The 27,302-nt window shown below is 38.8% G+C and overlaps 1 protein-coding gene across 1 annotated transcript in view; it reads right to left on the reverse strand.

The window, feature by feature from the left end:
* The window catches only part of PRKCH (protein kinase C eta), a 773,184-nt gene that overhangs the window by 354,472 nt on the left and 391,410 nt on the right, over positions 1 to 27,302 (reverse strand). Inside the window, exon 5 of the mRNA XM_086937948.1 lies at positions 22,800 to 22,885. Coding sequence (XP_086794074.1) covers positions 22,800 to 22,885 — 86 coding nt within the window. The remainder of the gene's footprint in view (positions 1 to 22,799; positions 22,886 to 27,302) is intronic.

The following is a 27,302-nucleotide window of genomic DNA, read 5'->3' on the forward strand; positions in this document are numbered from 1 at the left end:
AAAAAATGTAGAATGCAAAAATATCGAATCCCTATCTCCAAACAGTTAAGTACAAAAATATTGAATCAAAAATATCGTTGTAAAAAATATAGTTAGTCAAAATATCAAATTTGTTTTAATGTCTTAAAAGTAATTGAAAATTAATGAAATAATAAATATAATTAACTTAAACATACTTAAAATACTTAAATAACCTTAAAATTAATAAATAATTAATGAAAGTTAAAAAAAACATACAATTTAATTTTTTAATACATATATATATATGAACATAATATTAATACAAAATATACAATATTTTTACCGCAGGATAGCGGGAGGGTAAAATTTACTATTACCACTCCAGTGAGTGCAACAGTAGAGAAAGCGTTGGATAGAGTAGAGATAACAATTGCTATTCCCACTCCAGTGAGTGCAACAGTAGGGAAAGCGTTGGATAGCGTAGGGGTAAAAATTACTATTCCCACTCCAGAGAGTGCAACAGTAGGGAAAGCGTTTGATAGCGTAGGGGTAAAAATTACTGTTCCCACTCCAGTGAGTGCAACAGTAGGGAAAGCTTTGGATAGCGTAGGGGTAAAAATTACTATTCCCACTCCAGTAAGTGCAACAGTAGGGAAAGCGTTGGATAGCGTAGGAGTAAAAATTACTATTCCCACTCCAGAGAGTGCAACAGTAGGGAAAGTGTTGGATAGCGTAGGAGTAATAATTATTATTCCCACTCCAGTGAGTGCAACAGTAGGGAAAGCGTTGGATAGGGGGAGGGTAAAAATTACTATTCCCACTCCCGTGAGTGCAACAGTAGGGAAAGCGTTGGATAGTGTAGGGGTGAAAAATTACTATTCCCACTCCAGTGAGTGCAACAGTAGGGAAAGCGTTGGATTGCGTAGGGGTAAAAATTACTATTCCCACTCCAGAGAGTGCAACAGTAGGGAAAGCGTTGGATAGCGTAGGAGTAAAAATTACTATTCCCACTCCAGCGAGTGCAACAGTAGGGAAAGTAAATACTTCATATATGAATAAAAATAAATTAAATAATAATATCAATTACAGATTAATTAAAAGTAATTAACAATTTAATATAATATAATAATTAATCAATTAAAAATACAAATACAAATAAATTATTAAAAAAAAATTAGCTATTGATACAAATTATTAACCAATTAACAATTAATTAACAATTAAAAAATAATTCAAAATTAATTCCAAATAAATACCAATAAATACATTAAAAAATGTCATTATTAACCCGCAACAGAAAATAAATTAATAAAATTAACATAATTATCAATTAATCAATAATAAAAATTAATTACCAATTATATTTTAATTAATTACCAATTAAAAATCAATTAACAATGAATTCAAGATAAATACCAATAAATAAATTAAAACATTTAATTAATTAAAATGAAATTACTCCCTATCCTATTCCCCTATAAACCCACAACCCGCTACAGAAAATAAATTAATAAAATTAACATAATGATCAATTAATCAATTAATAAAAATTAATTACCAATTATATTTTAATTAATTACAAATTCAAAATAAATTAACAATTAATTCAAAATAAATACCAATAAATAAATTAAAATATTTAATTAATTATAATTAAATTACTTCCCATCCTATTCCCCTATAAAGCCACAACCCGCTACAGAATTATATTACGCAAACATTAAATACTATAAAATTAATTACTGAAAAAGAATGAAGGAAAACTGAGAAAGAAAGAGAGAAAAGTTTTGAACTTTAAAATTAATTACTCAAAATAAATTATAAAATATACACTTTTCACACATATACTAACATAAAAACACTTTAAAAAATTCGATATTATTAAAAAATCGATGTTAACTTACTTACCTGAAATTCAATATTTTTGTTGTCTATATTCTGTCCATTCGGTATTTTGTCCATTCTATATTTTGAATTCGATATTACTGCTATTCTATTCGATATTTTTGTTGTCTATATTCTGTCCATTCAATATTGTGTCCATTCTATATTTTTAATTCAATATTACTGCAATTCTATATTTTTAACTCAATATTTTGACTGTATACCAGTAACGGCCATGACGCAAAGGAAACATATTGCTGCTAGAAGGTGTTCCATAAAGAAACTTTCCCTTTCTAATCTAAGGTTGGAACCAAAATTCCGTAAAGAGGAGCATAGAAGGTGTTAGCATTATGTTGTCTTCAGTAGAAGTTCAGGGAAATAAGAAGTGTGTTCAGCATGAAGTTTCACACTCGGAGAAGCCCAGCAGAGAGAGAGAAATCTGTTCTCATTCGTGGTCAGGAGGAAGTCTGATTTACTAGCTATGAAACACCAATTAAAAATGCAACAAACAATTGCCAGAACATCCATACCTCATTCCCAGCACTGAAAGCCAATCGTGTAACATGCATTTGAGGGGCATCAACATACTCCCTAAGTTCCCATCTCCTCATGGTCAGGCACACATCTGTTGGCCTTGGATGTTTCATCCTCCTGGTACACCATGCACAAAAGCCTTTCTCTCACTATCACAGCTCCGCTCTTGATGCCATCGTTCTCTTCCCAGGCCTCACTATCAGCAGTTTAATACATAGAATACGCCTTTCTCTAGCTAACAAGTAACATGAAAACACAGAGAACATAGAATACTTGCTGTTTGAAAGCAGACATTTTCAGCTAAGGCCTAATGTCAGGCTAAGTTAACTCGGGAATCAAAAGCAGCATTATAATTAATTGAAAGCAAGCAATCATTATTAAACGTGATTATGTTTCAAACATGATTACATTATTCTGTTGATCAACCAAATGCAATTATATTAAAAAGAGTTTACATTTAAGTGCATTTGGTTGATCAATAGAATAATGTAACAATATACATTTTACAGACACATATTGGCAAAACCATCATGCTATAAAGACCTGTTTGCTTTGACATTGCTTGTTTTGGTTAACACGGAATCCCTAGTTATACAGGAATCCCATATTTCCAACCATCAGGCTTGTAGAAAAGAGTAAGGGCATACAGAGAAAATGCTCTCCTCAGCTACGGCCAGTAAAGTGGGCTAACAATCTTTCTGTATTCACTGGGAAAAGTACTGCAGCCCATCACAGATAACATGGGTGGAATTATCTAACTAAAACTAGAACTGAGAGGCAGCAGGATAATCATATTACGCATTTTTGACACCAGACTGTAGTCCACAAATTTCAAAGAATATCTGAACACTGGGTAATATCAGATAGCCTTTAAAACAAATCCCTTTGTCTTTACATTACCCGTATTATCAAGCTAATAATAGTTTGACACTCTTACTCAATTTTGTCAATTAGCATGCCATAAAAGTCCATGTTCCCCTTAGAGTGCTCCTGAAGTACACTGGGCTTGCGGCACCCAGCAATTTCTCATCATGAATACATTTACTTTTTACGCATGCAATAAAAGTACCACTTGAGTATCAACTGCCTATTGTTCTAGAAAGGCTTGACAGTTCTCACCTCAATGCTTGCTACCAGTCAAAGTTCTTACCATCCTGCTATTTCCATCTTAACACAAGTTGACATGCCATGGTTCAAAACATTCAATGTAATCATCCATCTAGCACTAGAGCTTAGTAGAAAGTCTCAAGAGGCTTTTGAGGACTACTTCAGTCAGACTTTTTTAGTCTGCAAATGAAAGCTGATGAGACACCCAACAATCCAAAAAAGGTCCCTAGGCCAAAGAGACTACTGCCAAGAGGTACTTTCCTAAATTATTGGTGCCAAGTTCTTTCTTATCTCACCCTCTCTAAACTGGTTATCATTAGGAAAAATATTTTGCCTCTATTTTTCTTTTAGTAAGGTAATATTTACTCTTTCCTAAGAGGTAAGATTTTACCACCACATACAATATTTTGTTTAATCTGTAGAAAGAGTGGTATCAGATCTATCAAACATGTTTCTAAGTGCCCTTGTTGTTTGCTAGGCCTAACATACCCTTTAACTTAACAATTCAACAAAATAATTGCAATTCTTCCTTATTTTTCAGGGCATTAATTTGCTTCCTGAAAGGTTACAAGAATACCCTGTGTCATCACTCTATCTAGTTCAATCTATCCACTATCTGAAACCTCTTGAAAGGCAGAAAAGTATGTGCCAGAATCAATGGAAAATCGCACCTCCAGAAATCAACAAACTCTAGTTAAATAATTATATAACAATGTGTTAATGAAGTATGATTTTAGCCTTGAAATCAATTGGTCTGTCCAATACAAAGGTTAAAATCAAACTAAAACGACCACATGTAATAATAGGTGATTTTATTTAAACATTACCTCTAAATTGAATTGTCACATAATCTCTAATCTCCCAAGTGGGTCCACAGATTATAACAAGAGTAAAGTGGCTTTCGTGAATTGGCAATTGCCCATCTCCTGATAGTGTCAGACCAACTCTGCTTGATCTCTCTGTTCATGTTCCAAGTGGAAGCATGTTCCTTATTAACCAGAACAATAGAACATGGCATTATTTGAATCTTTGTTTATCGAGGGATGGAAGTCTACTTAGAAGTGATTCAAGTTGTTCATAAAGTAGGTGACTCCCTTAGGGTGGGATTCAATGCTGAGAATATTCATGTTTCACAGTATCATTTTTTATCTCAGTTAAGAATGTCACATTTCTAAATGGTGTTTTTTAATTTTTTGCACATCTTTAAAGTATTACAGTCATTAATGAGTGACTGTCTAAGTAATTTTTATATGCACTTTCTTGTATTGCACCGCCCACAGACAAAATTTTGTAAATTTGCCCCCACACATTCTCTATAAGATGCTATATGTTTTTACTGCAGTGATATGTAGCCAGGCATGCCTTATTGTAAACAAGAAGAAACAATATTCTTGAAAAACTAGTATGTCTTTTGAAAAGAAGAATGACATGTCTTATTAATTATCACCAAGCTTTAACTCAATGGGTGTGCTTTGTACTCCAAGACCCAATTACCAGGATTTCAATTCCACAAACACTTCAGGCCTCAATTAAACAATGAGAGCTAAACAATTAATTCCATCTTGGTTCTTAGGTGTGATGAACAATTTGAGCCTTTACATTCTTGTTTAGAATCTTGAATTTTACTCTCAAATGTGTTTTGTTGTCCGGTTGGCATTTTTATTTATGCTCAATTCTTGAGTCTTTAGCTGTACTTCACTAAAACTTGCTTTGAATATTATTATGAGTTGCCCACTGTTTTGAAATTTTATATCAAAGTATTTATCTGTTTTGTCTAGGCTTTCTTTGATCTACTCTTTTGTTGTAATCTTCTATTTTCATTATAGAGTTTAGACTCTTGTTCTGCCATGTTCCACATTCCAGCTATGTGCAGATGTTCTATTCCCTGGCAGTTGCTGTTGGACTGGCCAAGGGGAGAGCCACACTTTTCTTACCTAGGATACTTCTTAAGAATAAATCAACCTGCAACTCATAACTTTATTTGTACTGGCGTTTTACTGATCACAATATTTTTGGCGACGATCCAAGGAGGGGGTGATGCTCCTGCCCCTCCTCCTTCTGCCCCTTCTGACTCATCTTGTTCTCGTCGGGGACGTTTGTTTAGAAATTGTCATCCACCAAGTCACTTGAAAGATTATGTTTGTAAATAGAATGTACTTTGTATAGAATGTGCTACAAAATCTGCATTTTTTTCCTTTTTCTCACTTCTTCTGTTATTCTTTCCACTCTTTTGTTTTTATTATATAAAAGAGAAGAGGATGTGTTGTGATCTTCTATTTTCATTATAGAGTTTAGACTCTTGTTCTGCCATGTTCCACATTCCAGCTATGTGCAGATGTTCTCTTCCCTGGCAGTTGCTGTTGGACTGGCCAAGGGGAGAGCCACACTTTTCTTACCTAGGATACTTCTTAAGAATAAATCAACCTGCAACTCATAACGTTATTTGTACTGGCGTTTTACTGATCACAATATCTTCCATTGTCTCTCTGATACAGACTTGCCATATTGTTTGTTTTTCCAACATATATATTAAAATTAGTCTCTCTTTCTTCACTTGCAGGCTGTCCTTTCTAAGCTTAATCATGTTTATTTATGCAGATAGTGTCAGGAATGACTAATGCTGGAATAGGATTACCTCTCATGCAGTAGATATGTTGTTGAAGATCACATGGAATTTCCTTCTATAGAAGGTTTCTTTTTTTAAAGAACCCACCAGGATCAAAAGCTGGGGATAGACTGACTCACGCGGAAGGGCCCAAACAAACGTAAACTGCTCAGTTCTTTCTCTCCAATGGGAGCTCTGTAAAAGGAGTTCAGCCTTTTGTGTTTGCATTCTGCCTTCCTGGTACAGCTTTGCTTAATGAATCACACACAATGTTTGCAATGGTTGATTTTGGGCTACCTCAAATCTCTGTTGATTATTCTCATCCTTACTCTTACTTTCACTCTTGCTCGCTTTCTTTCACCTTCCAAAGCAGCTTTATTCTAATTTATTTGGCTTCCTGGAGAGTAACATCGGAATGACACAGTAATATTGAATGTGCCTGTTGTATTTGTCTGTTGATTAATGAGAGAAATTTTTCTATACAACTGCCCTAGGTAATAGTGTCTCTTGATACATAATGGGGAGTTTTTACCACACTTACTCCAATTTTGGGTATAGGCAGCAGTATGAAAAATCCTGAATAAACAAATGCATATAAACATGGCAGGGTGTAATGCATAGGAATGATCCTCATGTGCCAATATGTAACCCCCCAGAAAGTATGTAAATAAATGCAAAATTTAAGTTTAACTACGACTGACACTGATATATGATGCAAAACGCGCTGTGCATTGGAAGCCACCAACATTCAATGTAGGTGCAAGTCAGTGTACTCATATAATATTGCTATTATATCATTTGTGTATAAAAAGTTTATTTTTCATCAGTTCCACAAGAAATTTCTATGATTATTTGATCTAATAAAGAAATTGGTAATTATTTTATGCACACATTTGCTGAGCTCTTTATGTTATTTTTACGGAAATAGAACTTTGTAATGGAGTTAAGAAACCCCATTATGATATGAATTTGCAGTGTGTGGTACCAAACTGACAAAGCTATAAGTTATAGTGGAAACAATGAAAATATTAAAAATGTTGTTTGGAATAAGTTCACCTTATTCAAGTATTTACTCTCTTCATTCTAATTTTCCTAGCCACAGTGATTTAAAGGTTGCATAATTCACTAACGCGAGTCGGTTCCAAACGTTTGATTCCCATCAATTTCTTTTGTCCAATATCACACTCCTTTATGCTACTCAGAAAAACTGTTACTGCTGATATTCTTTTGCAGTGCTTGCCTGTTTAATCTGAAAGACAAAGGACTTAAGTGTATAAAGGTGACCCCAGGGACCAGAGTCGAATCTCAATGGACTAGTGGCCTCCATCAGCAGCTATCTTCTCAGTGAACTCATTGTGTATCTGGTTGGGCTGATGGTGCATACAATAAATGTGGTAGTTGATGCACTTTGTTAAGTGGTACGCTATATTCAAATAACTTTCTTTTTAGTTGAAAGATCAATCACGTTCAAACATGTACTGGTTGCTGCCTGAAGAACGTATTTCTACTAGATGATTTTGCTTTGCTGGAGAGTAACATCGGAATGACATAGTGATAGTGAATGTGCCAGTTGTATTTGTCTGTTGATTAATGAGAGACATTTTTCTATACAACTGACCTAGGTAATAGTGTCTCTTGATACATAATCATGAGTTTTTACCACACTGATGGTGCATACAATAAATGTGGTAGTTGATGCACTTTGGTAAGTGATACCCTATACTCGAATAACTTTCTTTTGAGTTGAAAGATCAATCACATTCAAACATGTACTGGTTGCTGCCAGAAGAACTTATTTCTACTAGGTGATTTTGCTTTGCAAGTTCACACACTCAACAGTGTTAATATTAGGGGCAAACATTTTAATTGGACTCTGCAGCAATTTGGGAATTAACCGCCACTTCAGCAAGGCAACCTCCTCACAAAAACCAAACTTGTTGTTTAAAAAATGATTCTCCATATAAATCAATTTATTAGAAAAGCATAGAACAAACTAAAAAGAAAATCAATGTTACAACTCCTCTCCCTTTAAAATATGACTCATGGATTTACCACTGACAAATGGTGATGTTGATTTATTAAAATAAATCCTTGGTTAGATTCTCCAACTTCATGTCTGCCAAATCGGCACATTTGTAGCCTGAGTTAAAATTTGCTAACCAGGGAAATAAAAATTATATTTGTGCAGCCCACTTACTAACTATGGGGAGCATACTTTAAATTAACAGATTGCAGCCGGATTCTGTAGTATATATATGGTCTAAAGAACCCCAATATGTACATTATAAGGATATTGCAAGTAACCGAGGAGCTCAGTGAGCATTTATAGGAAGGAAGCCCAGGGTTGAGTTCTTTCATAAAGTCATGGACTAAATGCTGAGGTTATTTTATTTTTCATAATACATGGTCACACCATCACCATCAACCTTACCACAAACCACTTTGGGCCAGATGTACAATGAATTACTCTGGTAAGAAATGGCCTGATTCGCAGAATCGGGCAGTTTGAGACTGAATAAATGTTTTTTTAAATATACAAAATGCAAAATATGACTCAGCAACTTTAAAGGGGCGTATTTAGGGTATTCTTTCCTAATACTGAATCAGTATAGTATATCTTACTGTTTTGCAACTAAACTCTGGTCTCAAAACTGAAATACTTTACCACCAGTTTAAAACTCGTGGTAACCCATTCGCAATGGGAAAGCGGTCCCCAAGGGACCCGTTGCCCTTAGAGAATGCACATATTTTTTAAGAGTGACTGTGGTCCCACAGACCACTGCTTACTAGTAAGCAGTGAAACTTCAAGGTTTATTTTTTTTCTTTTTAAATGCATCACGTCACCCCCCCACCCGAAAAAAAATAGCGTAATTTAAAAACAATCAAGGACATGGTGGTCTGCTGTCTTCAGGAGGCAGCCATCCCTGAAGTGGCTGTGATTCATAATGGGCCGCAACTGCAACCTACCTCATTAATATTTATGAGTTAGGTCGATTTATGACCCAAAAGCAATCCCTAAAATGAACTCAATGAGTTTCATCCATTAGGAAAACTGATTTCCTAATTTTAATTCTGGGAGAATCGCAATTAGGAAATCTGTTTTCCTAATGGTTGTACATCTGGCCCTTAAATCATTTGTGTCTTGCGCTTTCAAATGAAAACGTTGCTATGTTTACATACATGAAGAAAAAAAGTATAATCAGTGATGCAAAATTCAAGACAACAAAAAGTAGTTGGTAATTTTGTTTCACAAATATATTAGAATTAGTTTAATGTGAATCAGATTTACAGAATTCTGCAGCTCAGAATATTTAAAAGAAAACAGAGAGGTTATATCATTCCTTTGATGACATTTAGCATCTAAAAATCTAACATGTTGATAAAGATTTCCTTTTATTGATCCCTTTTCACTTTAGGGAAAACAGAACAGAATAATTGTTGGAAATGGCCCTTTCTGCAGGGTCACCCCCATACTTTTTGCCTTCCTGCTCCCCTTTGACCTGAATTGATTTTTGTTGGCTTTAGGGCTCTTTGGACATTACCACTGCAAAACAGTGTTAAAGTGCTTGTGCTCCCTTCTTAAAACATGGTAGAATTGGCTTGTGCCCAATTGACATATTTAATGTACTTATAAGTCCCTAGTAAAGTGCACTACCTGTGCTCAGGGCCTGTGAGTTAAATCCTACTAGTGGGCCTGCAGCACTGATTGTGCCACTCACTTGAGTAGCCCTTTAAACATGTCCCAGGCCTGCCACTGCAGAGCCTGTGCGTGCAGTTTTAAACTGCCATGTCGACCTGACAAGTTCAGCCTCTTACCAGGCCCAGACCTTCCTTTTTAATACATATAAGTCACCCCTAGTGCAGGTCCTGGACAGCCCAGAGGGCAGGTGCAGTGTGTTTAAAAAGCAAGGCATGTACTTTTAGGTTTTACATGTCCTGGTAGTGAGAAATTCTTACATTTGTTTTTCACTACTGCAAGGCCTATATCTCTCAAAGTATAACATTGGTATTTCATTATTACATTTTATAAGCACAATTTCCAAATGGAAAGATGTAACTGATTCATGTTTGATGTCTTTGGAATCCTAAATTAAAATCCTAACTTCTAGTTAAGTTGGATATTTTTGATTTTTTAAGTTGTTTTTATTTAACACTAAGAAACAGTGCCACATATGAGAAATACAGTGATACAGCCACAGTTACAATCATCCACGTAATATTAGTGAAGGATACAACGACCATTGCAAGAGTATTGAATATATATATACACGCCCTTAGGTAAGATCCGGAAATGTGATTAAGTAAGTGGTGAGGGGGCCCCATATATCCTTGGGCCATGAAAGTATTGATAGTTCTTCAGCGTAATGTTCCAATTATCCTTTACAGCAAGACATATCAGACAACTACTGACTCCAAGTGAGTGTTGCCCTTTTCCACTTATTCATCTCCACTCACCTTTTGACTAGCAACAAGGTCACTGCTACCAGTCTGAGGATTGCCGGCTGTGGGTCATTAACCAGGTCAAAGAGGCACAGGTGAAGCTGGTCCATCATAGGCTCTAGCAACACCTCAGTGAGGGTGGTCGTGACCTGCACCCAGAACTGGTGGATCGTGGGCACAGCCATGTCAAGTGTACGAAATCGGCATCAAGTGCCCCGCACGGCAAACAATTTGAATCCGCACACAGGCCTAAAATAGCAGGGTGTAGTCCATTTGAAATGCATTATACATAAGTTACAGTTAGGCTTAAGAATGCTCATCTGCGAACAACAAAATGTCCATTCAGATACCTCTAGTGGTTGGTCCAATACTGCATTCCATTTGGCTAGCACTGGGTTTAAGGCCACAGGTCAGTCTCCCTCCGCCAAGACGTACAGTTTGGTAATTAGGCCCCAACAAGTGGTATTGGATAGCAGTGTCTTCAGTGCCTGTAGGTTAGGAGGTTCAAAAGGATGACTGGGGAACAGTGCACACAGTGCTGCTCGAAGGTGGAAGTATATGAATGTCAGCAGGGGGGTGTGGCATTATGTGCAAGCAACGTCCTCCATAGTTATAAATGTCCCTCCAGTGTAAATGTCACCCATTGTTTTAAGACCCACCTTGTCAAGAAGCTCAAGTGCGCGCAGCCCCTGTGTGACTGAGATAGTGAGATGGAACAGATGGGGGAGTGCTGGTGGGTATATGGAAAGCTTGTTGGTGCACCCTCATGGTGCTGTGAATTGCGTTAAATGCAAGTTTCATGTCTGGTGCTCCGAACCCAGATGGGTGGATTGTAAAGTAAACGCTGCCCACCGGAGTGGAGATTGCTTTCTTGCCCACAAAAACATAATCAATTGTGCTTGAAGTACCTTAAATACGTGTTGAGTCAGCGCAAGTGTTATGCTGATAAACAGACAGAAAAACCTGGGTAATATCAACATTTTCATAATAGCAATTCTATCAACTTGGACAGTGGCATACAGGACCATCTGGTGACTTGATCCTCTAGTCATGTCATGGCCGCCGTAGTTGTATTGGGGCACCAGGTTCAGTTCAGATCCCCAAGTACTTCACCGGGTCTACGCTCCACAGGCAAGGGTCAGCTCATGAGATTTAATGCTGGGAGTCTGAGGGATGGGATTTGGACTAGTTCATCCACAGGCCTGAGTAGCTGTCAAACCTTATATATTCTCAGAGTTAGGTCGCCAGGTGTGAGGTAGGATTTCTCAGATAAATTACCATGTCATTAGCATACAGAGCTATGCCCTGGGGTCGCAGTATGATTTTTAGTGCAGAGGCTGCATACCGTTGCCGTTGACAGAGGATACATATAAGCGGATCCAGTGCGAACACACATAGGATTGGGGATAAGGGGCAACCCAGGCAGATGACTCTGTGGATATGCAGTTTGTCAGATATCATGCCATTAATGCACACTCGAGCAACTGGGTTAGTATAAAGTAGTTGAATCCAGTGCAGAAAGCTTGCTGGAGACCCAATGTGCCACAAGACAGTATGTATGAATGGGCACTCAATGGAATCAACATCCTTGGCACCATCGCAGGCAAGAAGGTGCCCAGCTGGTGTACCAACATGAATATCAAGCAGAGAAAAATCCCGACTGATCGTCAAAGGAGTGGTTGTAGGTGAGTTGCTATTATTTCTGCCAGGATATTACCGTCGGGATTTATTACAGACAGTGATTGGTATGACTCACAACTCTCCAGTGCTTTGTTGGGTTTTAGAGGTGCAGTAATCAATGACTCTCTAAAAAAAGGGTGGTAGTATACTTCTATCATATGCTTCGGAATACAGGGCACGGATGTGCCAAGCAATGATAGGTGCAAATTCCATGTAGAACTCACTCGTTATGCCATTCAAGCCTGGCACTTTACCATTGGGAAGCTTAGCAATGGTTTCCTTAATTTACTCCACTGCAATGGGTTGGGATAGGTATTCCCTTTGCCCTTCTAAAAGTCATGCTAGTGCAATACCTCCTAAGTAGTCTGCAGTCATCTGCTGAGGTAGACATGCATGTGTCATATAGTTGCACACAGAAATTAGTAAAGCTGACTAGAATAGCTGGAGTGTCATAAGGGTTAGTGCCCTCTGGGGATAACATTTTGATAATGTGTGTCTGAGTCCAGGGTGACTTCAAGTCATCCTCCTCCCCATATGCTATTGCTTCATAAAGTCTGGACAAGTAAGTGAGGTCTTGATTGGCTATGTCATTGAAGTTAGTGATGTTCTCACGTGTGGCCGCAAGGGTACGGGGTCTGGATGGTATTCATAGTCCTGTTCAAGAGTGTGTAGCGTTCATTCAATGTTCTATAATTCTGTGCAGAGGGACTTCAGTATACTGGGGTGCGTGATAATGCGATGACCCTGATGATGACCATGAAGGCCTCCCAGAGCATGCTCACATCAGACACCGAGCCCTCATTTTCTGTAAAGTGAGCATTAATAGAGGTGTGCATCTCTTCCCTGCACACTGAGTCTGAAAGGGCCATTGCATGAAAATGTCATAGGAATTGTGTTGGAGTGTGTGTAGGATTCTTCAATACTAGGTGAACTGGAGCGTGGTCCGATAACGTTTTAAGTAGGTGTGAAATGTCTTATACCCAATTACATACGTCCCAGGTTGCTAGCCAGTAATTCAGACAGGACCAGAAGTCATGGACTGAGGAGGTAAAAGTGCCCTCGATCCGTGCAGGATTTACAGATTCGCCAGAAGTCCACAAGTCCATTTTCCTCCATTGCAGCTTAGTGGAGTGTTTCACATGTCAGTCTGTGGAGGGCGACAGGTCAAATACGGGGGTCAACGTAATATTATGATCCCCATCACATATAATGATAGTCATGTGTAATCTGAGGAGTTTATTCTAGAACGTCACATAGAGATCACTGTCAACTATGGTCGGTCCATAGGTGTTGTAACAGGGGTGCCGAAGAGGACGGCCTGCACTATTACATATCAGCCCTGGTCATCTGACAGGGTGTGAAATGCCAAACTTTCCCATCACTAAGCAAATCAGTATTACACAAGATCTTCATCACTTTCAGAGCTGTTGAGTATCTACTTTCACCCTTACACACCAGTCTCCCCCATTTCACTTTAACCATGTCCCTGACCCTTAAGTTTACGTTCCCGACACAGTGCAATTGATCATACCTGAGTTTATAACCCACTTGTTTTGATTACATGTGTTCCTTTACCTTTCTGGGTAAAGTCAAGTCAAGTCAAGTAAAGAATTCTTGCATTCTCCAACCATCCCATGTTGTCCTTGATGCGAGGTGACCTACCCCTCATCAACTCCAAAGGACTACTATGTCCTCCGACTTCAAACTTTGTGACCCTGTACGTACACACTATTTCCCTGAGCTCCACTTCCCAATCCAGCCTATTACTGATGGATAACTCAACTATCCCTTTTATGACTCTGGTAAAATGCTCCACATTCCCATTTACTTTGGGATGATACAGAGAAGTAGTCCTATGAGTAATGCCAGTATTTTCTATCTGCAATGAATTGGCCACCATTGTCAGAGACCAATACTCTGGGTAATACTTCAATGAAAAACAACTCCTCTATAAATCTGAATACAGATTTAGAATCTGCCTTCTGGACCACTCTAAATTCTGGCCACTTTGAAAAGTGATCCACCAGTATGTACTTCTGCACCCCATTTATGTCCTGTACCTTACCAAAATTGTCAATGCCCACCCTCTCCCTGGGGATATTGGTAACGATAATGGGATGCATAGGTCGTTTAAACGTGAACATGATTTTGTCTGAATTACGACATTTAACACACTATCTCACCATTTTTTCAATCACCCTGTCTACCCCTGGCCACCAGTATGATTGTTTCACTCAGCTCTTTGTTTTCACTATGCCGAGGTGGCATTATTGCACAACTCCATCACCGTATCTCTAAATTCCTTGGGAGGAATAAGTTTACCCCCTCTCAGCAATAAATTATCCTCAGCAAAGAGTTCATCCTTCACTTCCCAGAAAGAAATAAGATCCCTAACTGATGTTTCTCCGACCACCCTTCACACATGTGTTTCATCACAGTACACAATTCTTCATCCTGACTGATGGTAGCAATTCCATTCATCATGACCAACACATTGAGATTCCTCACTAAAAATTGTCACGACCAAACAATCGTCCCATTCGCTTTTAAATTCCTTAAAAACAGGTAAGGGTAATCTCCTTAAGAAATCAGCTATTTTATCGCATACCCCTGGGACATATTGCACTTCATAAATGAAATCCAAAAGCTGCATTGACAAGCTAAATATCCTAGGGTGCACAAATACTTAACACTGGTTATGTGAGGACTTTGGTTGGAGGTTTGTGATCTGCTCTTAACATGAATTTGGTGCCCCAAGTGCACGTGACGCAAAAGCGACAATGTTCTCTGGGTCGTCCTCTTGTGCCTGAGAAAGCACTGCACCTCGTCCCTTTCCACTTGCATCTGTGGTAATAACACTCCTAAGTTTAGGTTTGAATCCTTGAAGGGCAGGAACAGAGCAAATATCTTTTAACAGTCTCCAGACTACACTGGCATTCCTTTGTCAAGACAAACTTACAACCTTTCTTTAATAACTGGTGAATGGGATACATCTTCTCAGGAGACTTACACACAAATTTAGAGTAAAATTTGGCTAATCCTAAAAAGGATTTCACAACGTCCTTGTTCTGTGGCACTGGGGCCTCTCTTATTGCATTAATTACCTCAGTTTTTGTGCTGATACCTTTAGAACTAATTTCATGGCCAAGTATGTAACAGTGTTACTAGCAAATTTGCATTTGGACTCCTCAGTTGGTAATCCGTAATGTTCCAAAGTTTTTAACACATCAACCAAAATCTCATTGTGTTCTTTCTCATTTCTTCCCATAACCAAAACGTCATTATGAAAAAAAGATGACATTTTTCTTACCTTTGAAAGGTTGGAACATCAAACGTAGGAACATAGCAGCAGCCAAGGCCAACCCAAAGGGAACCCGGTGTAATAAAAGCGGTAAGATGTTAGCAACTGCTCTGTAAAGGAACTTGGTGGTACGCTGACTTTTAAATCAATTGTGGAGAACCACTCCATCTCTTTAGTGACTGACAGCAACTCACCAATTCTAAGTAAAGGAAACATGTCTACAAAAAATGTCTTATTTAGTTCCCTTAGATCCACACACATATGGATACGCCATTGGCTTTCCTCTCTACGACAAAAGGTGAAACCCAATCCGACAACTCCACTTTTCTTCACTCACCACACTATCAACCAACGTATATAATTCTTTGATCACTTCATCCTAAACATTCACCGGATCGTTCCTCACTTTATGTACACAAGGCGGGCATCATAATCCTTTAAAATAATTTTATGTGCGAATCCTTTCAGTTCACCTACCGTCCCGGTAAGGACTGTTGGAAACTTCTTTACAATATTACTGTTTACCACCCTTTGATCACTCACACGTACACCAGGATCAGAGCTATTAGGATCAAGTTGAATACCTAGTTCTCCTTGATCCCACCATCCCAGGACACATGAACCTGAAAGTGACACATCAAAATTACATTAAGTTGCTCTCCCTTTAAATTCAAATAACAACTGCCGGTAACCCAACACATTTATAGGTTCACTCGTGAAACCCACAGGATGAATGTCCGGTTTATCCAGATCAAAGCCCAGTTTGTTACCGAATAAATTCGTCCCTGTATCCTCGTTGATGATGCTGTAAGGTGAGCCAAAATCAGCTACTAAAGTCACCTTAACACCACCCGCAAATACCTTGCACAGTGTGTTTATTCCTGCTCGCTCCCTCAACTCCCTTCTCACCCTTGTATATGCAAAGAACTTGGGGATTATCTGTGTCAAAATCAGATTTTTCTTCCTCTTGATCACATTCTTCCACCACACACTTGACTGGTTTAGATCACACGTGAGCATAATGCCCAGTTATTCCACACTTAGCACACTTCTAATTCAACACAGGACACCTTTATCATTTGCTAAATGAGAAATGCTTCCATACCTGAAACACTGTTTCCTTTTTAAATTAGACACCTTTGACCTGACATTTTGTTTCCCTACATACTTTTTATCCTTCTTAACATATTACTGGTTTCTCTTTTGGTAACCTCTTTTCTTAACAATTATAACCATATCATCGCCTCCGTCTTTTTTACAGGTCGACACTACAGGTCTAGCCCACCTAGATGTAAAGAAAACGGTGGTCCTTGACTTTCAATCAAATAACGCTTATATAAATATCATTTCTAATTTGATAATGCGATTAAATCTGCATACTTTGACTCAATCAAGGTGTGGGAGATATATTCAATTAGACACTGATTGTGTACACATTAAATGTAAGGAAAAAACAGTACCCAAAAACAATGAATATAGCCTAAAAGCAGAACCAAAGAGATTGTGACTACACTCTAGGTACTTGTATTATCAAAATATACATATTTATTTACAATTTCATAAAACAATTATGGTCATGAACGGCGCAACGACTATCAAAGTATAGTCAGTGAAAAGGAAAAGGGTGCTCAAGTGATTAGAAAAAGGAAGGAAAGCAATTGTAATGTACAATTATGGTATTTACAAAAACAAAAGCGGGAAACCTTCCGCTGTTATATAGGCCTGTCCACAAAAATTAAGGGGGGAAAAGGAATTGGACCAAGATTGGTACAGGCACATAAGTTGAAAAGCGTCGACGTTTCGACCCTAGTGCTCCTAGGGTATTTGGGACCTCGGCTGCGGGTCTTCTTCAGGACAAGGGACAAGGGTTGGGATGGAAGGGGAACTTCGCCGTGATCCAACAAGTGGTCTGGATCGAACACCTGAAGTACAAGGATGAGACAGGTGTTAGAAGTAGTATAGAGATTAGCATTTCACAAGAGTGTAGTTCAAAGTCGGCTATTGGGTACATTACCGAGGGAGCTGGTCAGGTTTGGACTCCGTCAAAGCTTCAAGGGGATAGGTCACCTATTGAGCAAAGAAAGGAAATGGGTCAGTGCCCATCTCCCAGGGCAACTAACTCCAATTGATCAGTCTACTCGTAAACAAACATGGATCTAGACTCACCTAGTAGATTGATGGTGATCTGGTGTAAAGATAGTTGAATATTCAGCCTGGTCTTGTAGACATGGCCTGTAGGGGATGAACGAATTAATCAAAACCCCATCTCAATGTATCAGCTAATAGGCCTATTAGTGAGTACAGTTAGGGACTTACCACTTACTGGTATCAATTCGCAATCCCTGTATTGTGTTTTGTGTTGAAATGTAATTATTGTATGATTTTGTTGTCAATGTATTGTGTATTATATTAACATGTAATTGTTACACGATTTTGTATAAATGTATTAGCGAACAATTGACATTTAATGTTTTCTTAAAATGATGTGTTCACTCTAAAATGAACGTTCAAACTTGTTGATATGCTCCTCATACCCTAATAATCAATTTGTTTTTCGGTATATCCTAATCCTCCATCACGCATGATGCGTGTAATTCAAATGATTGTTGCCGTATTGAAAAGTCCTCTGTTGTTCGCCTAATGGCGAGTCCCTTGTTGATTCCTATGACCAACCATAGGCAGAAGTCCTTCCTTAATGTCCACTTTCGGAACCAATTGCCTCCTATTGGCTAATAGGAGAACACGTGATCGCGGCTACTATACGGAAGTAACAGCCGATTTTGAACGCTGTTCTCCGTTTGGATTAGGTGACGGTAGCAGTGGTCCGCGTCATCCAGTACAACAATTATTCCCGCCAAGGTGAGAATAGGGAATCCTTAATCCCCTGAGGGTGAACGTTCGTTTAATTGATCTCGAGCGATCTACCAATCTTCACCCATACGGACAGATGAAGTATTTTATTATACCTCTCTGTTGTCTATCCAACATTAGGTAACGTGGGCACCTGACATTCCAAAGGAAATCGAAGAGAGCACCCAGCCTCTATGCCAAACCTCTGAATAATTTGATAGAGGCCACGTTGGTATCATATATTTCTACCACCACCGGAGTGCCCGTGGGGGCACCGGTAGGACCCTGCAACCCTTCCAAAAATAGTGGTAAGTCCCTAACTGTACTCACTAATAGGCCTATTAGCTGATACATTGAGATGGGGTTTTGATTAATTTGTTCATCCCCTACAGGCCATGTCTACAAGACCAGGCTGAATATTCAACTATCTTTACACCAGATCACCATCAAGCTACTAGGTGAGTCTAGATCCATGTTTGATTACGAGTAGACTGATCAATTGGAGTTAGTTGCCCCTGGGAGATGGGCACTGACCCATTTCCTTTCTTTGCCCAATAGGTGACCTATCCCCTTGAAGCTTGTACGGAGTCCATACCTGACCAGCTCCCTCGGTAATGTACCCAATAGTCGACTTTGAACTACACTCTTGTGAAATGCTAATCTCTATACTACTTCTAACACCTACCTCATCCTTGTACTTCAGGTGTTCGATCCAGACCACTTGTTGGATCACGGCGAAGTTCCCCTTCCATCCCAACCCTTGTCCCTTGTCCTGAAGAAGACCCGCAGTCGAGGTCCCAAATACCCCAGGAGCACTAGGGTCGAAACGTTGACGCTTTTCAACTTATGTGCCTGTACCAATCTTGCCCCAATTCCTTTCCCCCCCTTAATTTTTGTGAACAGGCCTATATAACAGCGGAAGGTTTCCCGCTTTTGTTTTTGCAAATACCATAATTGTACATTACAATTGCTTTCCTTCCTTTTTCTAATCACTTGAGCACCCTTTTCCTTTTCACTGCCTATACTTTGATAGTCGTTGCGCCGTTCATGACCATAATTGTTTTATGAAATTGTAAATAAATATGTATATTTTGATAATAAAAGTACTTAGAGTGTAGTCACAATCTCTTTGGTTCTGCTTTTAGGCTATATTCATTGTTTTTGGGTACTGTTTTTTCCTTACATTTAGGGGCCAATTAGGATTGCGTTTTTTCCGCATCCTCGAGGCCGGCGGAAGCCACCGCCGGCCCAGAGGATGCGGAAAAACCGCAGCGGACTGACCAAGGACCCACCGCCACATTAGGATGGCTGGTGGGTCCTGGTTTCCGTCAGCAGCTTTTGCGCCGTGGTCGGCTTACAACCGCGGCAGAAAAGCTCTGATATGGTGACGGTGTCTCTCAGACACCGTCCACCATATCAGGATGGGCTTTAAAAAGTGCTTTTCCGCGGCGGGTTTTCCGCCGTGGAAAAGCATACGGATCTTCACTGTGGGGGCCCGTTGCGGGCCCCCTAGGTGAAGGGGGGGTGGGGGGTGCACATGCATTTGCATGCAGAAAGCGGCAGGCACCGCGCGGTGCCTGCCTCTTTCTGCATGCAAATGCAATGCGTGCATTTTTAACATTGCCACGGGTGCAGCTTGAAGCTGCACCCGCTGCAATGTTAAAAATAGAGGATGTGACCGCCAGGGTGGCGATCACATCCTAATTGCACGGGAGGGAACTCCGCATGCCATGCGGAGGTTCCCTCCTGCTCTGGGATAGCGGACGGACGCATGTCCGTCCGCGATCCTAATCGACCCCCTAATGTGTACACAATCAGTGTCTAATTGAATATATCTTCCCCACCTTGATTGAGTCAAAGTATGCAGATTTAATCGCATTATCAAATTAGAAATGATATTTATATAAGCATTATTTGATGGAAAGTCAAGGACCACCGTTTTCTTTATATTAATCCATACCCAGGTCCTTTGATTCTGTGGGTGATACCCCATTGATTTAATGGCCACCTAGATGTAAGTTCCGCTTTGCTAATAATAGATGTGACTTCGCTATGGACCCACAATTTATCTTTCAAATTAGGATAATCACCGTGCATGATCACCAGGTCACGCGAATATAGCATGTTACTATGCATGCTATCACATCGCGTTCCTTTACAACGCTGTTGTTACAATGACCGCGTTGTTAGGACGCAATACCTTTATAATGCAAGTCATTAGATCAACTTGCTGTAGGGGGCACGCTGGACTTAGGAATAGTATAACTTACTATTCCAACTCCAGCCTGCTCAACATTAAGGAAGGTGTTGGAATAGTAAAATTTACTATTACTTATGTTAGAGCATCCCCTACAGCAAGTTGATCTAATGACTTGTGTTGTAAAGGCATCACTTTCTAACAAAAACGTCATTGTAAAGACCGTGTTGTAAAGGAACTGCGATGTGATGACTGCGTTGTAAACACTGTCTACCGGTCATGCACTAATTCATCATCTATACTCCCTCTATACTCAAATTTGCAAGATAAGGCTAATTTCCGTAACACAGCTACATAATCCTCAATCTTCTCACAAGGACCCTGCCTCTGATGGTAAAAAATATGCGTCAATAGGCTTGCAAACTGTAGGGGTGAAATATGCATCTAAATCTGCCAACACATGTGTTAAAATGATCTGTTCAGCACCATAATGCGTTTTATTTTTTCTCCATACGATTGTACACTCCATGACCTCTGGGCGCAAGGCAATGTAGAATATTTTCTTCTTCTTTTCAGGTGTCATTTCATTACTTTCAAAGGTGTCAATGTAATTGATGAAATAGTCTTTCACTCTTCCCATTTCAAATTATTGATGCCATCATCCTTTACCATAATGGGCTGCGGTGTGGGAAGATTATTTGTAACCATGTTGAAGGATTGTGGAAATGCCACCAGAAAGAAAAGAAAGGAAAAAAAAATGGAGAATGTTTCACTATACAAATGTTCTGCCCTTTCGCTATTACTGTCACCAATTCAAGTGAATATGTGATTGTTTAAGTGTGCATGTCACTGTAGATTTTATTACCCCTATGTTGAACTTTAAAGGTAACACGCATCTATTATCGCCCGGTAGGTGTGCGTGTTACTGTAATGCTGTCCCAACTGTCTTTGGCCCAATCCAGTATGGCCAAACACTACGCCGAACTTGTGACACCCTTTTTTCATAACTGTGTGTGTCACCATGTGCCAGATGAGTCTCTTGATCGAACTTTGCTCAAGCCCAGATGGCTGGTGCGACTTGGCAGGTATGCTGACTTTAGGTTGCTCAAAGTACGCACATCTCTCTCTCGCAACCTCACGTCACTATGATAAAGACAGTGAATAAAGAGGCAGGCATGCGAACAAGCTCATGCACGTGTTTCTCCCTCATGCCCAAAAACGGTTGCTCCACATACGAAAATGCCAGGTGAGGTGCTAAAGTTTGTAATCAAAAGGTGGCAGGTTCTTTACACCATACACCCATACTCACTTAAAATAGTAAAGTACTTGCGAAAACGATGGCCACTAAGTTTTATCTTCCGCTCCACATGCAACGTCCTCAACACAGTGGGTGGCTCCAACACTGGGTTCCACAGTCACTCTTCGCCAAATTCTTAAGTAAACACCACGCAAAGATGAATTTATTTATTCTGACTCGAACTTGGATAGCACCTCACCACACGGAGCTTCAAAGTTCACGTCTTCTTGCTAACTGCCCTTGCTCTGTTCTCGCTCTGACATTCGAAGAACTCAGAACCCCACGAGTTTCACCTTGGCTGCTACCTATGGCAATAGGCCTTTGATGTCCCAACTCAACTGTAATACATTATAACATTTGAGCAGCTCTGTTACTTTCTCAATACTGATGACTAGAGATGTAGCAAGTCGAAAATAAAAATGAAATTAGGGGCAGGCTTTTAAACCAGGGATTGCAGGCTCTCACATATTATAGCAAAGACAGCAACTTAAATTTACATAGCATAAACATTGAATTAACTAAGGTAGCATAAAGATTACTGTTCTATTTACTGAGTTTCAATACAAACATGAAATATAGAGCTTAATTTGAATGAGGCCTTCTCAGTTTAAGAAGTGATTTTGTGCATTAAACTTACAGGCACAATGATGAGTGAAATATTTTAGTAATGCCGAGAAATCAATTGGAAAAACCAATAGACTTCTAAAATATATTGATTGATTACAGCACAATTTTCAATAAGGCTCTCAGTTTTGGCCATATAACATACTTTGCTATGCACATTAAACATATCTATCGCCTTCTCTACCAGACAAATTAACTGTTCAAACAATTAATGATAGCCTAATGGAGGAACTCACAAGTTAGATTTTTACTCTGCACACCAAAAGAAAGCACCCAGAAATCCTGGTATCAAAACAATAATATTACTATATTGATGTACCTTAGAGCCTTTCTCCTTCGGCGTACTGCAGGTACAGGCTGTAACTATCAGCTGATGGCAGCGCTTGTGCACAACGCAGGTACATACTAGGGAAAAGAAAGAGCACCCATTAATTATATGTAGAGGAGTACATTCAAGGTCCTTGAAGGGGTTCAATAATGTAACTATGGATACATACAATAGAACAATGGGTGGGAGTGGTTTTATGACCATAGAATTATCTCCAAAAATAATAAACACAGTATGAAAGGAAAATATTTCTTAGTGGAAGAATACTCCTAAATCCCAAAAGCCGTCATGATATGAAACTGAAGTGGGCGAGACTGGCGAGCAGCATTAGCCATTTATTTATTTATTCTTTGGTTTGATTGGGTGTGAACCAGTGAATTGCTGGATTTGAGGCACTGCAAAGCATTCAGGTCCAAAACATACTTATGAATACAAATTTAACATATAAATGCTGTAGACTGGTGACATTTTGTGATAGATTGTTCACCTGGCTCTTACATTTTATATTAGAAACATCAATATAAACAATATGAACATAATCTTGGAAAAGAAACAAGACAGAGCAAAAGATATTAGAAAGTTAAAATGATTACTAAATCAGCACTTTTGAATCCCTTGAGTCATAGAGTACCAGCTGATTAGGCAAAAAGTATATCTTGAGCTGCTCAACATATTATATCTAAAGTAGTGCTTTCTCTTAATTCATGGGTGTAAATAACAAGGTATATCACATACATGGTGTGAGTATAGTCGCCACAAATCACTCTATGGGATAAAGGAACTTTACAAGGATTATCGTTATTTCTGTAGCTACTACACCTAGGACTTTCATTATAGTCCTTCAACACACACACATTTTCCGGTCCACTTTTCACAAAGAATTCCTCAAAAGTACCCTTGTTTCTAATCCATAATCATTATGCTGGCACCCTAATGTTTAGCATGAACACTTGTTTGAAGTAAACATTGTTTTATCTGAGAACTGACTGAGACTATTAGAACAACTTTGGGAAAATATCTGAAAATAAGATATTTTCTTTGTAAAGGTAACAGGTTGCACAGTGTCACGATATTTACTCTGTGATCACTTTAATGTTTCTGTGAAGCATTACTGGTATTCCTTTTTAAGGCTACCCACCCACTGCCATCATTATAGGAGTGTGCATCCACAGCCTAGACCAGTTCATACTGGTAGGCTATATACACACATCATTCCAGGAGTAGCTACAATGAAATATACAAAAGCAAAACATATACACAAATATTTATTTTTCCTGATGAGCAGTGGTCTTTGTTAACAATATTACTATGAGTTTAGCTCTTGTAGAAGAGGGTAGACCTGTTTTTTTTTTTGTTTGCTGCTCTACACAATGAAGCTGTTAGCTAGGAACTGGTGAGGCATTACTAAAACACACAGCAAAACCAAAACACACTTAACAGAGTTATCCCTATCAAAATAAGATGTCGAATAAATGATCTGAAGCTAGCTATTTCTTGGTGCTCTCTTTCTCTGTCCCTTTTCTCTCTTTGTCTCTCTCTCTGTCTCTCTTTTGTCTCTTGTAGTTTCTGTAACATCGCTTCTCCCAAAGCGTGATTCCTCCCTGCCTTATTATCTGCCAACATTTATACAGGAAGACTAGGTTACAAGCCCCTTGACTGACGTATTTGCGAAGAGAGTAGGGAGTCTTAGGAAGTATAAAGCTATTTGGCAGTACGTTTGCAAGCCCTTTCAGCTGGGTGAGTGTGAATATAATGGAACATATGTCTATGAGTAAATTACCACCTCTATTCTTTTCCCCAAATTCATGACATTAGGTCAAAATTGAAATGGGATGTGCCCTTTTTTTTTAAAGATTGTAGAGTAGTTAAGAAATAACAGTCATATGAATGTTTGGATGTGGGTGCTAGGATATATAGGCACACACACTTGTATGCACTAGCACTGTTTTGTGGTCGTTAATCAATTGTACTGTGAAGCACTAGAACGTTTTTTGATTAGATTTGTTATGACAAAATCTTTGGTTTATGAGTTTTAATACTGTATTATGAATTTTATTCATTCCTTATTTGTATTTTGTATACCTTCTCAATAAAAATGAAATTAAAAAAAGCCTATTCAGAGAAGCTACATTGGAACTTCAATCCAATGTGCACCTTTAATTTAAAAAATATCAGAAATCCAAATTTTGATTCTATCCAGTCTTACCCAATGTGACCCAGACATTTCTCATTTTTTGATCTCACTTGAAATAATGCACAAAGATTCAGGTGATAAGCTTGGCACACGGTTTACCTGATTATTGCCAAATCTTGGAGGGAGATCTAGGAATTCAAGCAAATGGCCAATGATTTATCAAGGAGTAGATCATACAGTCCTATTTTTTTCTTTGGATGCTGATATTTGTAGTTGTGATCTTCATTTGTAAATCCAGGGCAACAAGTACTAAAGAGCACAGGAACATTAGGACTGAATGAGGGCAGTGTGAAGTTGTGTTTAACCTGGAAGTTTATGAACTATTTGTAGGAAGGGTGTCAAACATATGTCAGAGAGAACCACTCAATCACATATTTTCAGAACACACACAGATTTAAATGCCATTTACAGTGGTAATACTGAAATATGATGAAATGTAGACTCGATCCCATCTAGAGATAATTTAGGAGTGCATCATATTCATGCATAGTCCGCACTCAAATATACTCTGTCGTAACTAATGTACTAAAGGGAGTGGAGCAGTTCATACTAAAGGGATTTTGCTTGAAATATATGCATTTAGAATGTGATAAGTAATGCTGCGTGCCAATTTATGTATTAATGTGACAGAGGAAAAATAACTTGAAAAGTCGTATTGCGGAATATTTAATTAGGATGTACATAAATAATGCTTGATGTTTATACATGTCATTTTCATTAATCCTGTGCAAATGCATTTACACCAAGGCATTGATGATTCATTGCATTTATTCATGCCTTAAGCAGTTGCATTTATTTTATGTGTAGAAAGGTGCACCTAATCTGTAACCCTGTGTACATTAATTTAGCAGAGCTAGGCCTCAAGAAGAAATTAGTTTAGTCGCTGCTCACATTATGATTTGAAATTTATGATTAACCTTCAAGTATGGAATGTATGTTGCTGAGTTGTTGCTTTTGCAGGTGTTGATAAGCCTCATTATTTAAAATAAAGGAGTTTTGTGTAAGTCGATACCAGAGCATGGGAAGGAGGAGTCGGCTGAGGCAATCACGGTAACATGAGAGGAGAGGAGGTCTCATGGAAAAGGAATGGCCAAGGACAAGAAAAGATAATGTGTTATCCGGCTGAGAAAAGGTATCCAGTTGTACAAGAGTTATGGAAATTTCCCAAGGAGGAGCCACATGAGACTGTCACATCCATGGCAAATGATAATATGTGCTGTGTCTAGTTAAGGAAAGAGTCGATCTTGGGTTTCCTTAGGGAGCAGACTTATGCTAATTCTTGCGTGGCTTTATCCTACTCGACCTATTATCTGAGTTTTTCTACTGAAGCCTGATGGCTGACATCTTTATTTTTCCTTATTCAATGAAATTGTTATTAATGCTCAAATGTAGGGTTGTCCTTATTAGGGTAGTGTAGGGAAAGTTAGGTTACTCATGCTTGTTAAAGAGAATCATATGATGCAATAACCTTCCTTTTTTCTTCCTAATTACATGCGACATTTTGTTAGAGTTAGTCATTTGTTTTGTACTATATAGGGTACATCTCTTAAGGTGATTTGGACTTACTCTGATCTTTTTGTACTTGTATACGATTTTATTGGGAATTATCTAAATTGACTTGATTATGAGTTGAGTGGATCAATGTGCAGCCACATTGGTTGCACTGCATTGAAATGATAACCAGAAATTTGATTCCTTTTACCGCTCACTGTACTAGAAAGATTTATCACCTCTGGAGATAAATTGTGTAAATGGGCCTAGACTTAAACAATTGGTAGCATGTCGGACGGTTAGTTAGTGAAGTGAAAGGAATTAGAACTTGACCTACAGAATCTAGACCCCAATATTAGCGCCCTTAATTCAAAATCAAAGATCAAAGAGTGGCGAAAAGAGTTTCAGTGGCTTGCGTTGAAATGGTGGTGAGGGAGGAGTGAGTACTAGTAGGGATGTGTGTGTGAAATGTATGCTTAGCTTGCGGTACAGTACTGATTGCGTAATGCCTGGCGGAGATGTTGTGAGACTTGTGTGAAAGTGGTATTAAGTTGACATTGTTGGTGTTGAAGTTGCTATCAGGACCGATGGGATCTAAGATCCTGGGATATATCAGGTGAAGAAGACACAGTGCTATAATTGTCTGCTAAGGTTTTGTGGGGTTTGTCGTGAGATGTCGTTGATGGCCCAATTGAGACAGGGAACTTTTCTATGCATGATAGAGTCATAATTGCTGTGGTAGACCTTTGTGCACAGAACATTAACTATACTGATTTGGATGATTCCCTGCTGGTCGAGGTTTCAACTGT

This window comes from Lissotriton vulgaris, chromosome 9 (genome assembly GCF_964263255.1).
Source record: "Lissotriton vulgaris chromosome 9, aLisVul1.2, whole genome shotgun sequence".
Taxonomy (NCBI): domain Eukaryota; kingdom Metazoa; phylum Chordata; class Amphibia; order Caudata; family Salamandridae; genus Lissotriton; species Lissotriton vulgaris.